The sequence below is a fragment of the Schistocerca americana genome, chromosome 2 (genome assembly GCF_021461395.2).
Source record: "Schistocerca americana isolate TAMUIC-IGC-003095 chromosome 2, iqSchAmer2.1, whole genome shotgun sequence".
Lineage (NCBI taxonomy): Eukaryota > Metazoa > Arthropoda > Insecta > Orthoptera > Acrididae > Schistocerca > Schistocerca americana.
Window position 1 is genome coordinate 472,187,634 of NC_060120.1, and position 24,841 is coordinate 472,212,474.

The 24,841-nt window shown below is 37.6% G+C and overlaps 1 protein-coding gene across 3 annotated transcripts in view; it reads right to left on the reverse strand.

The window, feature by feature from the left end:
• LOC124596121 (oxidized purine nucleoside triphosphate hydrolase-like) overlaps positions 1-24,841 on the reverse strand; it is a 95,953-nt gene that overhangs the window by 49,329 nt on the left and 21,783 nt on the right. For all 3 annotated transcript variants that reach the window (XM_047135138.1, XM_047135136.1, XM_047135137.1), the window contains one exon: positions 24,279-24,430. In XM_047135138.1, coding sequence (XP_046991094.1) covers positions 24,279-24,427 — 149 coding nt within the window. In that variant the 5' untranslated portion in view covers positions 24,428-24,430. The remainder of the gene's footprint in view (positions 1-24,278; positions 24,431-24,841) is intronic.

The window sequence follows — 24,841 nt, forward strand, 5'->3', positions numbered from 1 at the left end:
TGTCCACAAAGAACAAACTGAACCAACTGCAGGCATGTCCACATTCAGTTTGGGAATGGTGTGAACATGTCCTGCAAGTCTGCTGCAGTGTGCTGCTAGAGCTGCACTTTCTGTAGAATACTTTTTCACTGACGTCAGACCATCTACTAGCCTCTTATTATTTCTGTTACTTTGGTTGTGTTCCTAGCACCTTTGCTTAAAACTGCTCCCCATCATAACTTGTGCTCCCCTGTTACCAGTAATAACTGTTACTAGTGTAATATTTTTTGCTCAACTTCACACTGTCTATCAAAACTTCATTACCATCATAGATAAATGAACCTATTTATTCTTTTTTCCCCTCTATACTGCCAGTTATTGTGTCTCAGTCAGTGGTTTCACATACAGTGTACTTACAACTTTCTGATTTATCAGTTTTTTACAGTCCATTATTCACCATTTGTCAAGAAGTTCTGAGACTGATTTTATTCCTACCCTGTAACCAATGTAACACAGTAACTACAGTGGCAGCTTGAATAAACAACTGCAGAAAGCTGATGTGCATTCGACAAGTCATTTGTGAGCAGGCAAGGTTAAGCAGTGGACGCGCAACCGTAGTGTGTCAACACTGTCATGTCACAAATCGCAATGGAGCAATGAACTGAACATCTCTAACTCGTGAATTCAAGACATTCTCCAGTATGTTTTGAAGAAGAGAAAAGTGTATGTGAAATTTGTCTCACAAATCTTGACACACAAATGAACAACAAGGAAGTGTGGACACCTGCTATGACTTGACTGAGATTAAAAATGTGGTGAATTCTTTTCGGAAAAAATTTTCATGGGTAACAAGACCTGGTATTATCAGTAAGAACCTATCACAAAACAACAAAGTACACAATGGATCTCTGATGGTTCACCAAAAGACTGAAGAAGGTGCATCTAGTTTCACATGGCATAAACATCCTGTGTGCTGTACTCAAGTGGGGAGGGATTATGTAGAAGTGTTAAAACCACCATCTTCCCTCCTCTATATTTTTTATTAATGAAGTCTCAAAACTTTTTGGATTGACAAGGTATATGACTTCTTAACTTCTCTACTGACCCTAGCCTCTAGGTTTATGGCATTTTCTACTTTGTCTATAGGATTGATTCTTGGTGGGTCCATATTAGCTATTTCCCCAGCTTTTATGCTAGCGTATGCTTACTTCCAACCTTATTTACACCTGTGTCTTTTAAGTCAGTGACAAGTTTTCCTTTGTCCTTGTGTCAGCATGGCTTTCAATATTCTTGAATGTTTGCACTTTTCTAACCCCAACTCACCTTAGACGTGCACACCTTCATGGTTGGTCAATCGCCTCCTGACACCCTAGAGGAACAGTGTGGTGTAATCTTCCTCAGACCCATCCATAAATAGCCTCTTTTCCATTTGTGTACCTCCAAGTGTTGCACATTTAGTTATCACACTGCCTGTTTCCCTGTGCCAGTCTATTACCGTGTTAATGCTGCACCTCAGTTACATGCTCAAAATACTCGATAAACCTATCAGTCTTATCCCTAGGTGCCGAAACTATTCATTTATGCCATGGCAACTTATTTGCAAGACCCACAATTTATAAGTTCAGATTTCACTTTTTGTCTAAATGCCTGGACACCCATTTGTATGCAAAACTCTTTTGCAGAGTGTTGTCCTGGATTAAACTTTGCTCCTATTCAGAAATCTTGCACAAAATTGTTTTGTTTGTTAGTAGACTAATATTCATTCAAAAACTCTGTTTTAAATTCCACAAGAGTACTGCACTTTAACAAAACCTTGGCTGATCCTTGTAATGCACCTCCAGCTAAATGTCTGCAAATAAATGAAATTCTCTCATGTTCTGACCACACTCGTGGCAATAAATATTTGAAGACTATTGGAGTTCTGTCAAAGGAATGGCTTGCTGGTTGGGAACTCTTGGTTCGGGAAAAGGGAGAGCCATAAGATTACCTGGTACAGTCAAGACTTAAAGAGAAAGTCGATAGTTGACTACTTCCTGTATGATAGTGAGACGAACAGGACCATCATTGAAATTAAGGTATTACCATCAGAGGCCTTGGATAGCGACCACCATCTGCTGGTAATGAACCTGAGAGGGACTAAGGATAATAAAGGGACAGAAAACCAGGAAAGACGTATAAGGGTATGGAAGCTGAAGGAGGAAGAAAGCAGGCTGCAGTACCTACAAGTAGTAAAGAAAAGCATCCCAAAGGATGAACCAAAAATGGTAGAAGAGGAATGGGGTAGATTCAAGGGAACATTGATATGTGCGGAGGAAGCAATATGTGGGAGGACAAGCAACAAAAAGAGATGGAAGAAACACCCTGGTGGAATGATAAAACAAAGGATATAGTACAAATGAAGAATAGAGCCTTTAGAGTATGGTTCAAGAGGAGAACAGTAGAGACAAGGGAAGAGTATCAGGCAAGACAGAAAGAAGCAAAAAGAGTGGTGGCGGAAGAAAGAAGAAAGTGGATGGAACAGTGGACCAGAATGATGGAGGAAGATAGTGAAGGTTCAAAAAAGGCATTATAAGGTACGATTAAAAGTAGGAGGAAGAATGGTACGACAGATTATGCTTGAATAGTGAACAAAAGTGGACAAGTTGTAGAGAATAAGGAGGAACTCACGAAGATGTGGAAGGAGTATTTTGAAGAACTCCTGAACCCGAATGGGGATCTGGATCAGGAGGAACAAGCAGAGGAGAAAATAAGGAGGAACAGCAAATAAAAAAGACCTTACATGGGGAGAAGTGTAAGAGGCTATGAGCAAGATAAAGGGAGGGAAGTCACCAGGTCTGGATGAGCTAAGTGTAGAGATGGTGAGAGCAGCAGGAGAGCTGGGGATACAATGGCTATATCAAGTAATGAAAATTAAGTGGAGACAGAAAATGATCCCAGAAGACTGAAAAAAAAAAACAGAACAATGGTCCCTATCTATAAGAAGGGAAATAGAAAAGAGTGCAAGAACTATTGGGGAGGGATAACATTGATGAGTCATTGTCCAAAGATTTTTGAGAAAATTTTGGAAGCACAAATTTGGGCAAAATTAAGAAGGAAGAATGAGGGAAGAGCAACATGGCTTCAGAACAGGAAGGTCCACAGTGGGTCTAATTTTGCTGTATGACAACTACAGGTACAGTGCCATGAATATGATATAGATCTACTAATGACCTTCATGGACATTGAAAAAGCACATGATAGTGTACATAGAAGCAAAGTGTGGAAAGCCCTGGAGAACAGAGGAATAGCAAAACAGATTATCTGGAGGATAAGGGAAATGTACCATCGAAGTGTGAACTGTGTGAAAGTGGGAGGAGAGAGATCAGCCAGGATTGAACTGAAGAATGGCTTGAGACAGTGAAGTGTACTTTCACCATTACTCTTCATTGTAGTGATGGAGGATATAATGAGTACAGTAGCACAAGTAATTGGTGAAAGGAAAATGAAAGCTATGGCGTTTGCAGATGATCTGATGATTTGGGGGAATAATGAGGAGGAAGTACAAGAGCAGTTGGACATATGGGAATGAACAGTACAAGAATATGGGATGAAATCACGTATAAGTAAGAGTGAGATGATTATCGCAACAAGAAAGAAGGAGAGAGGAACGACTGGAATAACAACTAGTGAGGAACGATACTGAGGAGAGGGAGAGTTTCAAGTACTAGGAAGCCTGATACAGGAAGATGCAAAAAAGACAGAGAAATAAATGAGTGGGGGAGAAAAGCAGAAGCATTTCAGAAGAGTGTCAGAAGCCTGATATGGAGTAAGGATATACCCCAAATCAGTAAAAAGGTGATATAACGGTCATACGGTCATACTACGTTCCAATCTTGACATATGCATCAGAAACCTGGGTTATGAAAGGAAGAGAGAAAAGCAAAGTACAAGGTAGTGAGATGAAATTCTTGATAAACAGTATTGGAGTGACAAAGACAGACAGGTTAAGAAATGAGAGGATCAGAGAGTTAATGAAGGTGGAAACATTACAGGAGGAGATAGAGAAATCAAGGCTGAGATGGTATGGACATGTTAAGAGAATGGAGGAGAAGATGATACCCAGGACGATACACGAGATGAAACTGAAACGAAAGAGACGAAGAGGAAGACCAAGAGACAGATGGCTGAAAGGAGTAGAGGAATGTGTCCAGAAGACTGGACCACGGTGAATACAGAGAGACAATGGCAAGACAGAAGACGATGGAGAAGCCTATGTTCCATGCAGACCAGGCCAGAGGCTGGAAACTGTCCATGATGATGATGATGATGATGATGATGATGATGATGATGAACCAGCCACCAACCAGCACTCCTCTGATCATCCAGTGACATCCTGGTATCAACCACGTCCTTCACCAGGGCTTTGACTACCTCTCACCGTGCCCTGACATGAAAGATACCCATACCAAAATCCTACCCACATCACCCAAAGTAGTGTTCCACTGCCCCTCCCAACCTACAGAATATCCTTGTACATCCCTATTCCAATCCTGATTCCAATCCTGCACTCCATTGTCCCATACAGCACCCCACCACTTTCTACTGCACCATACTATACTCCATTCATCATACAAATAAACCTCATGTAAACATTACACTATGTATTCTTCTGCATTTGCTGGAATCTCAATGGATTTTGTTCATGTGGAGCAGAAGCCAAGCTGTCTCAAGTACAGTCAAGTACGATAATGAGGATATGTTTTATGCCGTGCGTTAGGTGTTCATCAACTCAGCGATCAATACGGGTCAACAGCTTTACCAGCACCTTTAACTTTGGCCAGGCAAGTGATCCAACTAACCAGCAGTGATGTGAACCGTTGCACTAAAGATATGAAAAGAGATGAGCAGAGAACAATATAGCTCTGAATATTTAGTTTTCTTAGGTGATTGGACGGAAAACATAACATGCTCTCAATCATAGCTAACATAGTATTTTAATTAAAAACAAGAGTGATGAAAATTCGTGACTTTAACAAGGGTAATTTTTCTGCATGAGCTACGTGCAGCGTAAAAGTGCACTGCTGGAATTTCACCGTGTAGTTAAAAATTGCAGCCACCGAAGGAATTACAGTCAGTTGTCCGGTAATCTCTGAACTCATTCCATATCGGACTCAGAGGAATACATTTCAGTACTGCTAAGTTGATAACGAGGCAATCAGTAACAGAATCCCAAGCCACACACACACACACACACACACACACACACACACACACACACACACAAAAAAGGTTCCACATTTCTTCCTTTTTTGACATGCTGTTTTGCATTTCACCATCATTCAGCTTTGACATATCACAAAGCTTCATGCTTTCGTTCCAGTACATTTGACAGCTTAAATGATGATGTTATTTCTCATGGCAAATGCCTTAACTTGGCTACAGATCAGTTCTACTGGATTCAGGCCGCAGTGTTAAGGTCACAACTGTTGAAATGCAGCATTTGTACAATGTGCTCAACACAGTGAAAATTTTTGTTTTCCATGTTTCCAGGACACTTTTCACTCTGGCATGTGTCAGAACGCATCTGTTCTACAAAACAATGGGCAGATAAATGTAAATGTCATGTGCATAGGCCTCCCGTCGGGTAGACCGTTCGCCGGGTGCAAGTCTTTTGATTTGACGCCACTTCAGCGACTTGCATGTCGATGGGGATGAAATGATGATGAGGACAACGTAACACCCAGTGCCTGACTGGAGAAAATCTCTGACTCAGCCGGGAAATGAATCCGGCCCCTTAGGATTGACATTCTTTCGTGCTGACCACTCAGCTACCGGGGGCGGACTATGGGCAGATTAAAACAAAGACTAGTTGATTTTTTTTTTTCATTTTTCTGCAAAAAAAGTTAATTGTGTAATTTTTCCTTAACTTGTGCCATACGTAATTAGAACCTAGAAGATGTGCATGTTTCTTGAGAAAATGATGGTTAAGTATGAGTTAATTACCATATATCTAATGAATTTTATATTTAAAATGATTTAGGTATTCAAACAGAACAAAAAAAAAAAAAAAAAAAAAAAAAAAAAAAAAAAAAAAAAAAAAAAAAAAAAAAAAAAAAAAAAAGTTTCAGCCCACAAGGGTTTTCGAACTGCTGCCCACCAGCATAATAAATTAACAAGCTAAGACGCTACCCATTACGCAATGTATGTAACTACAATGCTGATTGCTTAAACGTCAAAGCTGATTTTTTTGTGTAATATTGTGAACAACATTAACAACAACATGTTTCTTGCCGTTAATGGCGTACCGCATGCATGTTTCACTACGACGCAGGATTCAGTGTCATCCATTTTCAGGTTACATATGAACAACGAGACAATCAGAGCAAAAGTAGCGCTTACAGACTCTGTGACTGTACACGATTTTTGAAATAAAAATTACATAGCTAAAGTATGTCAGCATGGTTCCTTTGAAAGGGCACGACTGACTTCCTTCCCCGTCCTTCCTTAATCTGATGAGACCGATGACCTTGCTGTCTGGTCTCCTGCCCCAAAATAATCCAATAGCTAATGTATGACTAAGAAAAACAATGCTGGTTGTTAACACATCAGAATGTCTTGAAGTTAAATTTAGAGTGACATAATAATAAGATATCTAACACATAAGTTGGACCTACTTCCAAGAGCGGAACAACGCCAGTGTACGAGGGCTATAGCTGCTGACCAATCATGGTGTTTGTGTTTGTTTACATCAGGTTTATTCTTATGATGAAGTATAGTCATAAGTATTTCCTACCCGATACCATGTAGGGCCATATATGAAATCAGCCATATTATACTATGTATCAGCCATGCTGCAATTACTGTAGAGTATTCTGTGGGCATGACACGTAACTAACTGTCTGTTTGCATGAATGGCTACTGCCAAACTGTAAACTTGACCATCCAGTTGCCAAAGCTGCTACACACCACTTCAATAGCTGCTTCCCTATGCTACCCATTTAGATACTCCCTTTCAATGTAAGTTTCTCTGAACCATGCATGTGGGAATACTCCCTCCAGCACATCCTATGCTCGTGCAATCCCCCCTGGCCTAAACCTCATTACCTTTTCCCTCCTCTTTTCTGTCCACGCCACTCCTTCCCCATCCAGATCATTATTGCATTCTCCCATCTTTGTGCAGCCACTGAGTCATCAGCCCACAAAACTGCTTTCAATAATCAGCCTCACTGTGGCCATGGAAGTGTGTGTTTGGGTCCCTGTGTGGTTGAGAATGTAAATGTGTGTACTTTAAAAAAAAACACAAGACCACAAAAACTAGTGTCAATACTATTGTGTGTTTATATCCTCCACACATCAGTAGGAGAGCAGTTTTCTTTCCCTTATTTTATGTATAGTATCTATTTTGTTAGTTGTATCTGCAGTTTTATTTTACACATCTTCAATGCTAATAGAAATACTGTGTCCATGTTGTATTCTTGTATCAGTTTCTCAAATGAGACCTCCCTGGATCTTTTCATGTTGTTTCCCACACTCACTATTGAAATACAATTTTCTGCTCACACTTGTCTGTCTGTCATCTTTTTCTGAACAAATCTTGAACGATGAATCAATCTTTTCTGTTTCACACGTCTCAAGATCTGCAACAGACTCTTGGCAAGTTTTTCTGAGCTCCACTGTTATCTCATCCTTAAAGCTAATCCTTCGGATCATTCAAATTGGATTTCCACATTTATTATTGCCTAATCAGCTTCTGCTCTACATCCGCCTTAAAATCTGTGTTGTTGATATCTAATTTCTCATTTAAACTAGTGCTCAGAACTGAGCTAGTAACTTCAATTTTTGAAGTTAACTCTCTTCTCAAAGGAGAATTATTAGCATCTTTCTTTGAATTTGTATCATTTATGCTACAAGTACTGAATCAATTTCAAAACTTAGGGCAGCCATACAACTATCTAGCACAGCTTCTATATTATGTGTTTCTTGTCATTCCAATGGGGTTCTCCATCTTATTCACTTAATGGCTGGCCAGAATCCTCAGAAGACTTTTCTTCAACTTTCAGTGCTTTCTCCTGCTCAGTGTCCTCTACTCGGGTTATTACTTTGGGGTCCTTTGTAATAAGTTTGTTAGACCAAGTCACCAAACAATGAAACAATGTGTCCTCTGCTCGACGTAAGTGCTGCGTAGCTGTAATGTGTTCGTCAGCCAGCTGGTTGTCAGTCAATCAGCTGCCACAGCAGTGGCCACCACAGGCAGACAGAATGGGCCACCCCTTCAGATGAGGGCACTGCCATGGCAGAAAAAAAAGAGCACCCAACAGCAATGATCAGGCAGTGTCCAAACAATTTATCAAGCTCCACTGGCACTGTAAAGGGTGATGAGGAGTGGTGTAGCCTAGCACACAAAAAACACTAGCCAATTCAATAATATGCTCTGCCAGTTCACACTCAAACACTCTTATTTATTTCCTAAGCACTGTTTGTTGCATAGTATTGCCCACTATACTCTTATGAATCATGGTCAATACAAAATCTAAAACTGGTTGCACTGCCAATTGCCTCTTTCCCACAACTTTCCGCACTGTTGAAATTTAGCACCTGCACTTGTGGCTTTGAAAACTGATTGAGAAGTTGCGAATGATACTTACAAAATTCATTTAATAGCTCACCGTAAATTGGATCTTGAAAACAAAGTTAATTAAAGTTCTTTAACATTAAAAGAATCCAATCGTCACATGGTATGTATGTTGACATTATACAGTTTATAATACTTAACAGTGCTTCTGCTACTCGACAAAATTTAAAGTCTGAAATCTACTCAGTAGATTCTCTCTGAGTTTGCCATCTATCATGATGAAAAATCTTCCACATGCAACACAGTAACAGCACCCGACCGAGCGAGGTGGCGCAGTGGTTAGACACTGGACTCGCATTCGGGAGGACGACGGTTCAATCCCGCGTCCGGCCATCCTGATTTAGGTTTTCCGTGATTTCCCTAAATCGCTCCAGGCAAATGCCGGGATGGTTCCTTTCAAAGGGCACGGCCGACTTCCTTCCCCGTCCTTCCCTAATCCGATGAGACCGATGACCTCGCTGTCTGGTCTCCTTCCCCAAAACCAACCAACCAACCAACAGCACCCGCATACCGCCATAACTCATTTCTGGCCAGCTGAGGTGCACCTTTCAACTGATAGAGTGGATGGAAGACAGGGCACTCACCCTCAAATTGCTAGACGTGCTTTCACCCCGAGCCAAATATGGTACGTATGACCAACTAGATCACTCAAAGCGCTCCTATTTGGGTCTCTGCTATGCTTTTGTAATTTTTTAAGATTCATGGATTTTTTGCAAAGTGAATCCCAGCAAAAATTATTACCGTATTCTCCAAAACAAAGGCACATAAATTTATTAAACATGCAACATGGTCCGCTGTGGGTTCTGAAATAACTTTACATTGATCCACAACCACATATCCCCAAAGATTTCTATAATGTACTATAATGTCTATACTGAGAGCTTAAAACAAAGGATAGTTAATTTAAATTTTAGTGAAATCATTAATTTCAAAATAACTTGGTCAAACTGAAGAATATTTCTCCATGGGCATGGGAATGCTCACTGTACATGAAGTACTCGTTACTGTTGAATTACAGCTCTCTAACACCATTCCCTAGTGATGATATACACATTGAAAAATGCCAATATCTCCAAAAATACATATTTAAGTTTGAATAAACTTTACAACACATTTTTCATTGGTTAGCTCTATGCACTGGCAACATTACATTTACTGCACAAGCTTACTTTAGCAGCTCTAAAATGAGTGCGCAACAGGCTGTAGCATCACTGTGACACAGTATAGACAACACACAGAGTGGTTGGCTGTGCGTATGAAAATGGTGCCGGCTAGGAGAAAACTTCACTTGCTTCCCCACACACCGTATAATGCTAATGCCTTTTTAGGGATTAGGCACAAATGAAGGAGAAAATAAATCCAAAGCATTTTCAAATTCTATCAGTCTAAAGCAACATGGAAGTTCATATTCATTCCTCTGGTCCATAATTTTGGTAACAACATGCAGATGGTCCATTGTATTACATACAATGCAACAGCCAATTTGTTCCTTGTCAGATTAAAACCTATTTTTTATTCTCTCCATTTGTTTGATGCCTTGTAGATTATGGAGAAGTGAAGATAGGTCCATAGTTCTTTTCTAACTTTTCTGTCTCCTCTCTTGTCAAGTGAAACATTTACAACACTGCTACACTTTTGGAGAACTGGCTTCTTTCAAAAACATTATGCAAAAAAATTTGCAACTTTCTTTAGAATAAATTAATATGGTTTTACTGTACTTACACATACAAGTATTCATCTTTCAATACCTCAATCTCTACAAACCTCATGCATGATGCCAGTCACATTAAAGCACAAAGAAATCGCACTGGAAATATTTCATCAAATTTTATTCCTTCATGCCACGATACAATATGCAATTTAGTGAAACTTTGCATAATGCAGGTACTTACTGTTTCCTCAATAACACAAGTTAATAAAATATCAGGTTCTACTTCTTTCCTTGTTCTGGAGACCCACTAGATTATTCAATATGGATCTGTTCTGCTTGTAGTTATTTCATCTAGCATAAAATATAATGAATTTTTAGCTACTACCATTTGATCTGACTTCCCCCCCTCCCCCTCCTCCCTTTATTTCTTTATAGCTAGGCTGAAGGTATGATTTTATTATTTTAGGAAGCAGACTTCCTAATGTGATTTTACAGATATAATTTTAATTTGTACATTTTTGGTTTGACTTTACCATGACTGTTGTTAATATCAACTGGAATGAAATTTGTAGTTTGAATTGAGATTTAGTGTGATAATATGATTTTAAGCTTGGAAGGGAGGATACCACATGCATGAGATGCCTCACATAGTAATACATTTCCACAGGTGTTTTTTGTCAGGTGTAATTAACACCATCACTCTAAATTCCATTGTCACTAAATTGTTCCATAACGTGACACATTCTTTGTGCGATAATTCAATATTTCAACAGCTTCAAAAGAGACAAGAAGGAAAATTGATACAAAAACACAAGCCTCACTCATCCGTATCTCTGAAGTTCCATCAGTAAATGCACCCGTCTCAAGTTTCATATTTCCTATCAACATCAGTGTGAGCACATCATGCAATTACTTCATCAAGTTTGTATCCATCAGCCCTTGCATTCATAAAGTACAACACTACAGCAATTTCATATTGGTATGCATGCCTTGTTTTGTTTCACTGCCTACAGTTCCAACTCCAAGTCCATTTCTACAACCAATTCAATTTTGATTGCACAAAGCATTTAAGTGTTCCTTCAGTATGATTATCAGATTTACTGTTGCTGGACGCCAGCAGAAAATAGAAAATATGGATCTGTTCTGCCCTTTTCTTACATGATATACTGTGAACTATGGATGAAGGGCAACAGGCAGATTCCATATTCCTAGATTTCCGAAAGCATTTGAATGATATACTGCTGCAGACTGTTAACAAAGGTATGAGCGTATGGAATAGTTTCCAACATATGTGAATGGCTTGAAGAGTTATTAAATAATAGAACTCAGTATGTTGTTCTCAATGGCGAGTGTTCATCAGAGACAAGGGTATCAACAGAGTGCCCCAGAGAAGCCTGATAGGACCACTATTGTCTTTCATATACACAAATGATCTGGCGGACAGGGCGAGCAGCAGCCTGTGACTGTTTTCTGATGACGCTGTGATGTATGGGAAGGTGTCGAAGAAGAGTGACTGTAGGATGACAGAAGATGACTTAGAAAAATTTCTACATGCTGTGATGAACAGCACCTGGCCCTAAATGTGGAAAAAGTTAATGCACACGAGTATGAAAAACAAACCAGTAATGTTCCGATACGAGATTAGTATTACCCTGTCAGACACAGTCACATCATTTAAATACAAAGGGGTCCCCCCCCCCCCCCCCCAAAAAAAAAAAAAAAAAAAAAGGAATAACGTTGCTGTGGGCGGAGCTTGGGTAGTAAGCATTTCTGCTATTTCAGCTGCTAGGCATGTATAGCGCCAGTTCAGTGCCACCTGTTTTATCGACCTGGCTTGTTCTGTTCATTTGCAGTGACTGTTTTTGCTAGCGCTGTTTGTCCTTGTTTCATTTTTTACGGTGGTAAGTTTAAGTCAACAACATGCAGCTGTGAAATTTTGTTTTCTACTTGGTAAAAATGTTGCTGAAACTGTTTTAATGTTGAAAACAGCTTACCAAGTTGAATCCAGTGTACAAGTGATTTGCTCGATTTAAAAATGGTGACATATCGATTGATGACAAACCTCACTCTGGATGTCCATCAATGAAAATTTGAAAAAATGTGAGACCAACAATCAAACCTTTTAATTGCAAGTTTTAAGAACATTGTGCAACAGTGTTCATCAAAAAAGAGTCAATTTGTGATGGAAAGGAGACCCCACCACGACAACACACCTAACACACAGCCATCTCTGTTAGACGGTTTTTGGCTAAAAACGGCAGGGTTAGTTTTTGGCTAAAAACGGCAGGGTTAGTTTTTGGCTAAAAATGGCAAGGTTCCGCTGCCCCACACACCTTACTTTCCTGACCTGGCTCTGTGGAATTTTTTCTTATTTCCATGCATGAAAAGGGGCATGAAAGGACACTGATGTGACATCAATGAAGAAGTTAAAAAAAAAAAAAGGGATGAACTGTCAGCCATTTCTGAAGATGACTACAAAAAATGTTTCGAACAGTAGAAGCACCACTGAGACAAATGTATTAGTTGTAAAGGCGAGTGTTTTGAAGGGGATAAGGTTGTTTTGTAAACAATTTAATGGTATGCAAAGCAGCATGAAATAGAATGTGCACGTGAGGATTCTGATAAGGAAGGTGTATGGTCAACTTTGGTATACTGGGAGCATTTTAAGAAAGTGTGGTTCATCTGTAAAGAAGACTGCATATAGGATGCTAGAGCAACTTATTCTTGAGTACTGCTTGAGTGTCTGGGATCCACACCATGTAGCATTGAAGCAATTCAGAGGCGAGCTGATAGATCAGGGTGTATACATGGACAGGGGGGGGAAAAAATCTCCGATTTTTCCCAGTTAAAAATACACCTTTTCCCTGGTGAAGGTACACATTTTCCCAGGTGAAAATATGCTTCCTCCACCATGTTAAATGATTTTATACTTTCCCTTGGAACTGTAAAACTTATTTACGATTTGAATGGTGCAGGTGTCATATACTAGTGTAGAACTCCCCAACATTTTAGGAAACGAAACCCAGAAAAAAAACCAACATGTTTTGGAAAGATCTTCAATTCATGGCAACATGTATGTTGCACATTTTTGTATTAAAAAAGTATAAATATGAATTAAACCAAACACAGTCTCCGAAGCACAGAAACCAGATTGCGATGCAGTTTTGTCAATCGATCATAGCTAAAGTCACATAATCTCACCAGCCAATATGACACATGATGTAGTCAGACAATAGCAACATTACAGTTATGTAGCGTGAACATACAAATGGGTAAAGTTAATGGTAAGGCGACCATATATATATATATATATATATATATATATATATATATATATATATATATATATATATATAGTGGATGTCCATGTAGTCTTTGTACCCGAGGGTGATAATGGAGTATCTTTGAAGGTGTGCCATATATATATATATATATATATATATATATATATATATATATATATATGGCACACCTTCAAAGATACTCCATTATCACCCTCGGGTACAAAGACTACATGGACATCCACTATATATATATATATATATATATATAGTATATATATAGTATATTATATATATATATATATATAGTATATTATTTATTATATATATATATATATATATATATATGGCACACCTTCAAAGATACTCCATTATCACCCTCGGGTACAAAGACTACATGGACATCCACTAAAACAACTTATGCATCCTGTTTAACTGGAAACAAACTTGGTTGACAATGGCTGTACCTGACTGGAATATTATGATGATTTTTACCATTGATATTCATGTCAAAAACAGCATTTCAAAAATAATAAAAAGGTCATCAATATTTATATAAAGTTAGTACAGTGTAGTTAAAAGGAAGAACACTATCACATTTAAAACAATTTAACATTTCTCACAAATCTTTCATGCATAGAACAAACCTCATACAGTCACTCATATTTGCTTATTTACATATTTTGCACTGGAGTGAATATTTTCAAAAATCTTTCTGAGACTCAACAATCTATCGTACATTTCTGTGCATAGGAAAGTGAAATTACATTATATCATTAAATAATTTGCAATCATAGGTCCCAAAATATTGGTATTTTCAAATGACCAGTACTTATTCATTTTTGAAAAAATACAGTCTATGGGTGCAGTTGAGCCTGGAAGGCAAAGGATAAATTCTGTAACCCTTCGGAAGGACTGTTACTGCATTGCTTTTCTCCTTGAATATTTTGAAAATTTCCATCCAGTTATTCTGAACTGCTACATTGTTAGAATTCCATTCACAGAATTTTTTAAATATAATTGTTTAAGCCATACAAAATTCATCAAACAAGAGTGAAGAATCAAGGATTACATTACTCATGTCTTGTATTGTTGAAATACTGGCCTCCTCATCTGACCATTTTGGTTTTGATTTCAAAGTAGACAAACGAAAATCAGTGTCATAAGGAAATTTCTGACTGTGTGAAACCAGATAGTCATGCTACACAGTAGAACATATTTGCAAATCAACAAAATCTATCTTGAGCTGGTTGGCCACACTCATACAATTTCATTAACATGGATTTAACTTGGAGACTCAAAAAATTATTCTCTCTTCTATTTTTTACCTTTGTTTTTAGTTGCTCATAAGAATAGCCTTTCAGTTTCTAAAATGCTTGTTTGAATGAGACAGCTAAGTGGACAAAACATAACCATAATTCTGATTTCTCATTATTGAAAAATGAATGCAAAGAAGCAGGCCATCCTGATTCTGACAGTAAAAATGATTTTAAAGCAGGATACAATTACACAATTCTTTCAAGTGCAGGCAATAATGCTAACCACCTTGTACTGCTGTAACCCAGTACTTGCTGCTATTCAGTATTCACAAATTCACAGAATTCCTTTAATCGTTCCACCCTGACACTGCACATAAGGAAATACTTATAAATTTTACACACAATATTTGCTACATCAATTGGTAACTTGCCTACTGCTGTTTCTACGCTGTTGTGAATTATACGTGCCACGCAGGATACAATTACACAATTCTTTCAAGTGCAGGCAATAATGCTAACCACCTTGTACTGCTGTAACCCAGTACTTGCTGCTATTCAGTATTCACAAATTCACAGAATTCCTTTAATCGTTCCACCCTGACACTGCACATAAGGAAATACTTATAAATTTTACACACAATATTTGCTACATCAATTGGTAACTTGCCTACTGCTGTTTCTACGCTGTTGTGAATTATACGTGCCACGCAATCAATCCCTACAAGAGACTTTTACAGACTTATAATTTCCTGAAAATGTTTTCTTTACCTCCTCCATTAACTCCACGAAACATACCATTCGTAATATCAGCTGAGAGAGAGACAAATTTTGACCCCAAATTATGGGCCCTTAGAACATGCTGTCATTTTCGACTCCATGGAGATCTAACAACTTTATATGTATATGTAATCCACTTTCAGGTCTGAAATATCTGACAATGAGAGGATGTAACTTAGTAGATTTATGACTTCTGGTCTCAACAGAAATGCTTATAAAATTCACTTCATTAAGGTCTTCTTCAGTAAGAAGCTCTTTGCATCATGGAACCAATATAATATTAACAACACATTCCGTTTCTTAATCATTTTCGGTGTGCAGTCCACAGAACTATAGCTGTGACTCCGACACAGAGTGTAGTAAGCACTTGTTCCTTCTGCTGCAGCCAATTTTAATTCTTCATTGTGTGAGACAGAAGGAATTTGTAAAAGTTACCAACAAAATTTTAAAAAATGCAGTAGTTAATAACAAAAGTATAAGATTTCAATATTACAATATTCTGTTAATATAAATAATGTTATACTGGAGAAGAAGGTGTCCATTTTCAACAATGTTGCAGCAGCTGTTGAACCCAATTTACGTTTCTTAGTTTTCTCATGCTGTAAAATCTCTGAACATCCACCACGTGCAATGGAAAATGTGTTGTGGCAAGATGTGCAATAAACCTCACAATTTATTTTGGTACTTTACAGAAAAGGATACTTTCCCTTGAGTTTAGATGAAAACATGAAATTATGTGCATAATGTGAAGAAATGTTGCGTCGCAGTAGGGAACAGAAAGATTCTCTAAATACTGAATGTGAATACAATACTGAAATGATTATTCACAAAACTGAACAAGATCATAAGCACTTCTTAAAGCGTTTAACACCCAACAGTCACCACTGAGCTGACGGCGGCACAAGCACGCATAGAAAATAAATAAGAATTGTCGATATTCAAATAAAGAAAAAAAACATGGGTTATATTTAAACCTTCACTAAACAATAGTTTTACTTCTCAGCTAAGTATGCATTGTTGCTGTTTGAAAGTAAATATTAATCTGGTTTAGTACAATAGAGATATGGAAGTGGTGAAAGGAGAGGAGGGGAGGTGGGGGGGGGGGGGGGGGGGGAGGCAATTGTTGACCATTGTAGTGTTGTGTGGAAGCAGACAGGTACTTCAACAGAAACCTAAGAAAATTAAATAAAGTGATAACCTGGAAAATAAAGTAATTTTACAACATATTTTCGAAATTACAGATTCAAACATTACCAAACAATTATACATAAATTAAATAGAAATCAGCATTATTAATTTATGGCATAAAATGGATTTGCATTTTATGGGGACAATGGACGTCTGGACCAGAAAAGGGGACTGTCCCATTTTTTTACAGGACGTAAAACAGTTAACAGTTTGATTTAATATACATATAGTATAGCGACAAAATAAGCTAACCTTTCACATACACCATTGGCCTTTTTTTGCGTGTACACCCTTGAAGATGTATCTAACACAAATATGGCAGTAAAATTTTAAATAATAACATAAATGCCTGCCTGGTCTTCTGGGCCTAAACTTTTTCTCATCGCATATTCTCACATGCACCTTAATTCATCTTGCATAAAAGGAAATTTACTTTGAAAGTAATACTTTTCAAACCACCATTCACAATATTTTCCTGTGACCTCTGAGAAATAGATTCAATTTAGCAATTGGCAGAGAATGCCAGACAATAGGTGTTACTGCTAGGCATAGCTACAATGACGTAGGAAGCCCATGCTTGGTGTTTGCTCTCCTCATATGCCTTTTGTCACGTTTCTGTTTGGAATTTCGTGTGTAGGACATCAGATGGCCTTGCAGCACTGTGACATGTTATTCTGAAGGGACATACGGGTTTATTGTAATTGGGGCAATACTTTTATGGTATCCTATCCAAAGAAGAAATGCAAATTAAGAAATATTCATTTCAAAACTCGACTCTGCAACTCAAAAGTACCCTAATATTTTGCTATATGGTGATTTTAACATAGATTTTTTTTTTTATTCATACTTTGCAATTCTGTTATGCAGCATCCATGCAGTACTGCAAACAGGTAGTAAGAAGGAATACTAATTTTTTGCAAAAATAAAAAATAACAGCTGTTTGTACACCGAACTAAGATCAACAAGTTTTAATGACCTTTTTAAACTATATAAAAAATTTAACAAGGTTATTTGTGAAACCAAGAAACTGTAATTGACAGTTTACATTGTACTCCACAAGTAAATATACATCCTTGTAGAGAGTTAAATGATAAAATACATTGTGCTGCCGGTCTGTATTTACTGAAGAATGATGTTCTGCAAAATTAAGGTGTAAATAAAACAAATTAAGAGATATCGTCAAGCCTAGACGAAGTACCAGACAAGTTTTGAAACAGGTGTTATGATCGAAAAACATTGTGTTTCACGGAAGGTAGATACATAAAATTCTGCTAAAGCTGTTGGTATATTTCAACACAATATTTTATTCAATATTACTGACCAAATCTGCCTGCTTATTCACCTTCAAGTGAAAATTTACTGGATGTTCATAAGTACGCAACATTAAGGGATCATACATTGTATCACAAAAGAAACAAGCCATCAGAGAATTCGCCAAGAACATTGGAATTTTGTACACCATACAAAAATGCAGTCCCAAGATAAAGCCCTCCAAAGATGACACTGCGTATACCATTTTCATTTTGAAGATGTGAATTTTGGAAAAAATTTTAAAATGATGTATCTCTCGAACAGTTTTAGATATTTTGTTATTTTTTTTTTTTTTTTATTTGGAAGATAATTGCTTTATGATTCCAAAGAAATCCTCTATTTGGACTTATCTGTCAAAGGTCTTTTACTATAGTATTCTGGACTTTTTTTGTAATTTATAGAAAAAAAAACTTTTTTCAAAAATGCCATTCCATAAAAATTTGATTTATTTCCTGTTGATTGGTACCATATAGTTCTACATTCCCTGAAAAGGAGAGCTTCCACTTTTAGGCTGAACAGGTTTTATAAACAACTGAAATTTTTGCCATCCATAAAACCTGTTTTATTACCACACTATCACATAACATGCTCATAAAAATCAAAACCTAGCCTTATTTAACATAATTTTAGTTTTGAAAGATGACTAAGAGACTCATTTTTCAAGCATTTTAAATGGTTCCAAAATGTACATGAAAGGTCCAAAGACTTAAAGGTTTCAATTTATACAACTTCTGTCGACTCTGTTTTGTACTGAAATCAGCCAGCCAATGAACTAAAAACGTGTTCCACTGCTTCAGATCTCCCTTTGATATAGTGTGATGCCTTCCTGTTGAACCAATAGGAATTGGAGCACTTACAATCTTCAAAACATTGTGAACAGGAAGTAAGCACTGATGGCGTTGTTGTTGTCCTTCAGATGGAAACCTATATCCAGCAGCTGGTCCATGTGGTAGATAAAGTTCACTACAATTTCGTTTAACTCATAACTGGTGTCTATAATCTCTGCAATCCATCAATCACGGTCATACACATACACCACAAACATCCCCCTTCTCAGGTTGTGAATCTGAATATTATCCTGCTGTTTCTGAGGTGTTGGCCCGAACGAATGAAATTTCTTCTTTCTTGCTCTTTAAAGTCCATGCAATATGAGTTTGCCCATCACTTTTGAGTCCAAAAAGTGTCTTCTGAATTCCTTTCACAGGCGTTTGGTCCATTCTTCCTTCTTCTGCTCACGGAATGCTTTGATTTCCTCTTTGGACAAAAGAATGAGAGCTGTGGATGCCTAAGATTTCACAAATCTCGCAAAATCCTCAGCATTCTGAATCGCAGCTGTATTTGGTCTGGAAAGATTATGTTTTGTAGCATGGTACTTCAGCAGGCCTCCTACACCATCACAAGGCCCCTTCCTGTGAAAAGTAGTGCTGTATACCCAATCAGTTGGCACAAGTGACTTACTCAATTCAAACAGCTGGTAATGATTTTTAAAATGACTAGAAGCATCATCAGAAATAATGATGATCTTCTCTGCCCCTGTTTGCAATTGAAGAAATTTGCACATTGCTAGCAAGGCATGTGCCGAGTCATGTCCTGTGTCATCACTTATAACTGTAAAATTTGTGGTCTTGTTTTGAAAATACGTCACACCAGTAAAAACTGAAACCTGATCATTACTCCAATGATGCCCTTGTAGTTCCTGTGGGAGAATTACAGACCAGTTCTCAGTAAAATCACAGTGAAGCACTAAACATAGTTCTTCGGCCTGTACATACCCTTTCACTTCTGCTAGGTGGTGGTGGTGGTGGTGGTGGTGGTGGTGGAATTTCTTCAGATGCTTGTGTGTTATTGATTTCACTGACCATTTACCACGCTCATCAATGAAATTGTCAAAGGCAACAGTTTCCTTAATTAGTTTATTTTCCTCCCATGTCGCATATGTAATTTCCGCAGAGTTATCTGCTGCATCTTCCCAGCCAAGTGTCTGTAAAGACAATCCTCCATTTCCAGGGCAGTCATCACAGTCTTGAAACAAACCAGTCTCTCGCTTTACGTCACAGACTACTAATGACTTCACGCACCCAACCTAGATGTCATATGTCACGTGCTCCAGTAAGTTCTCCAAAGTTACCACAGAAAGTTCAAAATTTGCTCAGTACACACATTAACAGACATCTCTAGGTGGTTGTGGAACTACGCACAGAGGTCATAGTGCATAAAATTTTATCTTCCAATATGTGAAGTTATATAGTTGCTCTTATAAACTGCAAAAGTTTCTTTAATACTGTGAGTAATGTACCTCTTCACTTTCACAAATTTTTGACCTTCAACTGTTACAGTTATAGTGTCTTTTTTGTAGGCACTCTGGTGAGAACGGACCCATTTATCTTCCAGATAAAATGACTGCAATATTTGAACTTGAGCTGCTTCTACAGGATGACCATAATAGGGATCTGGTCTTTCAAAGACTACTTTTACAGACCTCACATTTCTTGATATGTCTACCATGTATTTTGATACTGATGGAATGTGGTTCAAAATTGTTTTCTTTGAAAACGTCTCTGGAATAATAGTTAAAACTTGCACCTTTTCACTGTAGGATGCACAATATCAAACAACTGACTTGATAATTGTGAAAAATTCCTGGCAAAAGGTGGAAGAGTGCTTTGATTAATTTTCTTCTGAAGATGGAATTTCTGCCTTGAAGAATGTGGTCAGTTTCGCTGTATTGTATTCATCCATAGCTTTAGCAATTTCTCTGTGTTGTCTTGATGCATAGAGCTCATAACTCGACTTCACTGACCACAGTTTCTTAACATAACTAACATCTACCTCTGTAGTTGACTGATTCAGGGTATTTAGTTCTTTCTCTATTGATACAAAATCTGCATCATCTGCACCATGGGAGGCTTCATCTTGTTCACATACTATCATTGTCATTATTATGTCAAAAAACATTTAGAACACAAAAAGTCATCACTGGAAACATCTTCACTTTAAAACAGAGTCTTCAAATGACAACACTTATACTCAACCTGAACAAAGTCTGTTTTTTTGTTTGTCTTATATATCACTCTTTTACGGATATGCAAACAGTCAGCACACTTCACTCTCCTGTGGTCCCAGTCAGAAGATATTCCAAACAGTCCTGTTCACAAAACACAATGCAACTGTGTCAACTGGCAAATTCCTCACAAAAACGCAGAACTCACTGGATGGTCTCAGATTTCTTAGAAGTTTCTTCCGTAAACAAATTAGCACTGAACCACTACAACACAGAAACCTGCAATGAACAACCACATCAAAGAAACACAAGAAACTACAACAAAGTGTAAGAAATATTTGCAACAAAGAATGTGATAAGAAATAACTGTAACAAAGACAATAGAAATAAACACTGTAACAAAGAAATTAGTAAGAAACAATTTCAAGGAAGACATACATTAGCCTTGAAAGCTAAAAAAATGATTTTTTAAAATGAAACCTGTCCAACTTAGAAAGTGGGGGCTTTCCTTTACAGAGAATATAGTACTACATAGTACTAATTGACAGGGAAAAATCTAACTTTTCTGGATTGGCATTTTTGAAATTTTTTTTCTGTAAGTTATAAAAAAATTCAAAAGGCGACAGTAAAAGAACTGTTACAGAGATAGAGCATATTAAAATTTTTCCGAAAGTCAAATCTTCACAATAGTGTTCACAGTGTCATCTTTGGAGGCCTGTACCTTGGAGCAGGAATTTTTTTGGAGAAAGGAAAAAAATACATGTTTCTTACTTACTTTTGAAGTGATACGGATTATGCCTCCATAATTCAGCTTAAAGTGCACATTCATATGTCCAGATTCACAATGACTTAGGCCCTACCTGGTATTAAGCTTTTCAGTGTGGTTTTCAGGATACCAATCTTCTTGGAGCACAACAACTGTATTATATCATGTTTAGTTCTTTATTATGGCACAATGCCACATGTGCCAGAAGATGAAAATGTGCACTTGAAATTCAGTGAACAGTTGAAACTAGCAAATAGCACGGAACACTTTGTTTCAAGTAAATTGATTGCCTCATGGAAATGAATAATAAAGACCACATTTCTTTAGTAAACTGACAAAAATAAATTCATTGTTTTGCAACAAAAATAACTTCATTGTTTTGCAAGGTGACTGATGTTTGAGTGTCAATAACGTGGAAATAAAATAAAATCAGAAAACTGAAACTGACAACATGTTTTAGTGTTGAATAACTATGTGAAAGTATTTTAATTCACTGGGTAGCTCCCAACTATAGAAATTGTTGTGTTTGCGTTTGACGTGAGAGCTGTAAATGAAGAGAAAACAGCTATATCATGAAACGCATGTATGGGTCACATGGAGCTACTTATGCAGCTGACAACCACACTACAAGTAGCCAGAAGCAGGAGAAGGCACTGCTTGTACACGACTTCAGCTCTGGGCATGTGCATGAGCCCGCTGGCAATTGCTCAAACAAACCTCATTTAAACAGTTGTGGCTTCACACTCATCAAAAACAGTTTGTTGTTACAAAGATAGCATAGTCTTTGCCCTAAAGCCTCTGACACACTTTGATGTCGTATTGTTTTGTTGTTGTAAAGGGAGCTGCATTTTATTTGCAATTTATGTTTTATTTTGGTGTTTTCCCTCATTTATGTTTTATCGCTGCAGTATTATTCTGCAGTAGATTATCAGTTGTTACCACCAAAATCCAAAAATTCACCTGAAAACTAAAACAACGAAAAATCCCTGGAATCCTAAAAAATTCTCCAGTTTTTCCCGGAACATATACACCATGTAGGTTTTTTAACAGCAGGTTCGAAGAACATGCAAATGTTATGGAAATGCTTCGGGAACTCAAATGGGAATCCCCGGAGGGGAGGCAACATTCTTTTCAAGGAACACTAGTGATAAAATTTAGAGAACCAGCTATTGAAGCTGACTGCATAAGAGTCCTACTGCTGCCAACATATGTTTTGTGTAAGGACCATGAAGATAAGATATGAGAAATTATGACTCATTCAGAAGCATGCAGACAGTTGTTTTTCTCTGCTCTATCCACAAATGGAGCAGAAAAGAAATGACTAGTAATGGTACAGGGTACCCTCCACCATGCACCGTACAGTGACTTGCATAGTATGTATGTAGATGTAGATTCATTATACACCCACATCCTCCTCTCTGCAGTTCCCTTTTCCTTGTATCTTGCTCATCTAGTTCACTCCTCAACATCAATAGGTCCCTCTCATTATTCTTCCTGCCTGCACCAGTGTGAGCTCATCAAAACCACACACCCACTTCCCATCTCCTTTCTCCCCTTGCCCACTGACAGAACCCCTCACCCAAGTCTAGCTGCAGTGCTGATACACTGTAGTCAACAAGAAAGATGATGCATTGTAGGTGTACATGTACGTACGTATACTTTTTAGTTCCGTAAAAGGATTTGTCCGAAAGCTCAGCAAAGTTCTCTGTCTTGTTTATGTGCCTATCAGCAACTCTACTATACGATGAGTTGTTTTACTGTTTCCGCTATTTATATTCCTCCACAGACTTTCTATTGCTAAAATTGCTGGTTTCAGTTGCAAAAATTTCTGTATCTGGACCCCATATAAATGAGCAAGCAGTCTTAAGTTCAACAACAGATAAGCATAAGAAAAAGTAACAATTAATATGTTTTCATGTTATTTTATAGTGTGTGTGATAACTGTAGCATTCCGATGTTTGTTGTGATAGTATATTTTTGGTATAGCTGAGGTACTCCTTGGACATTGTATGGTGGATCCTAACTGTTAACGAAAACTGCACCTTTTACAACAAGAATTTATGCTGACAGCCAGAATACATTTATAGAGTAGAATATAAAAGAATAATTTGGTAGTTCTGCTCCTAATAGGCCATCTTGTGACTTTCATTTATAGAAATGGAAGTAGCTGTCCTGGTGTTCTATGGGACATTAAGCAATACAGTTATCCATTGAAGAATCAATTCCATTTGTTATGAAAATTATTTTTCATCATGCCACTGAATTCATGAAAGAAGTACGTGTGAAGAAGAGGAAACAGGGTAATGAAACCAATTACAAGGCAGGGTAAAGCCACACTAATTCACTGAAGCACTTATCGAATTAGAAAACACATTAAAAACTAAATGGCACCTCTCAGCATAAGGTTTATAAATCTCAGACATAAACTTAAGTTTTCAAAACCACGGTTTTTACCTTGCAGCAGCACACTGTATTGTTTCGCCAGGTTCAACTTTCCCTCCAAAGCCATTCCACTTCCCTTTTCCAAATCCTCTCTTCTTTAATCCTAACAGAATTTCTCTGTCTCTCTGTACTATTACCAAAGTAAGCAGCTTACGAAACATCAGCTGTAAAAAAGAAAAATTTTCACCCTAAATTTCAAGACTACTTAGTATACATAGACAGACAACTCATATGACAGATCTGTGAAAGGAATGAACAGCTAGCCTCAAATTACATACGATACAGAGAAGAGATCAGAAGCACTCATCTTTACAATTTATTTTTTATTTTCTCACAAGACAGGGGTTTCTATTTCTTATTCAGTTGGTATACATCTTACGTATACATTTGTAAAATATGAGGTTCATTCAAATGAAATCTGGTCAGTGCGTCTACCTTTGCGTTACACGTAAGGTGGCACCACGTAATTGTTGGTACGGTGGCGCCATATAGTGGTAGAGAGACTGCCGTGTGCCCATCGTTTGATGTTGCACAGCACCAGTGTGGTTTCACACTGAAGAGAAGGTGGTCACACA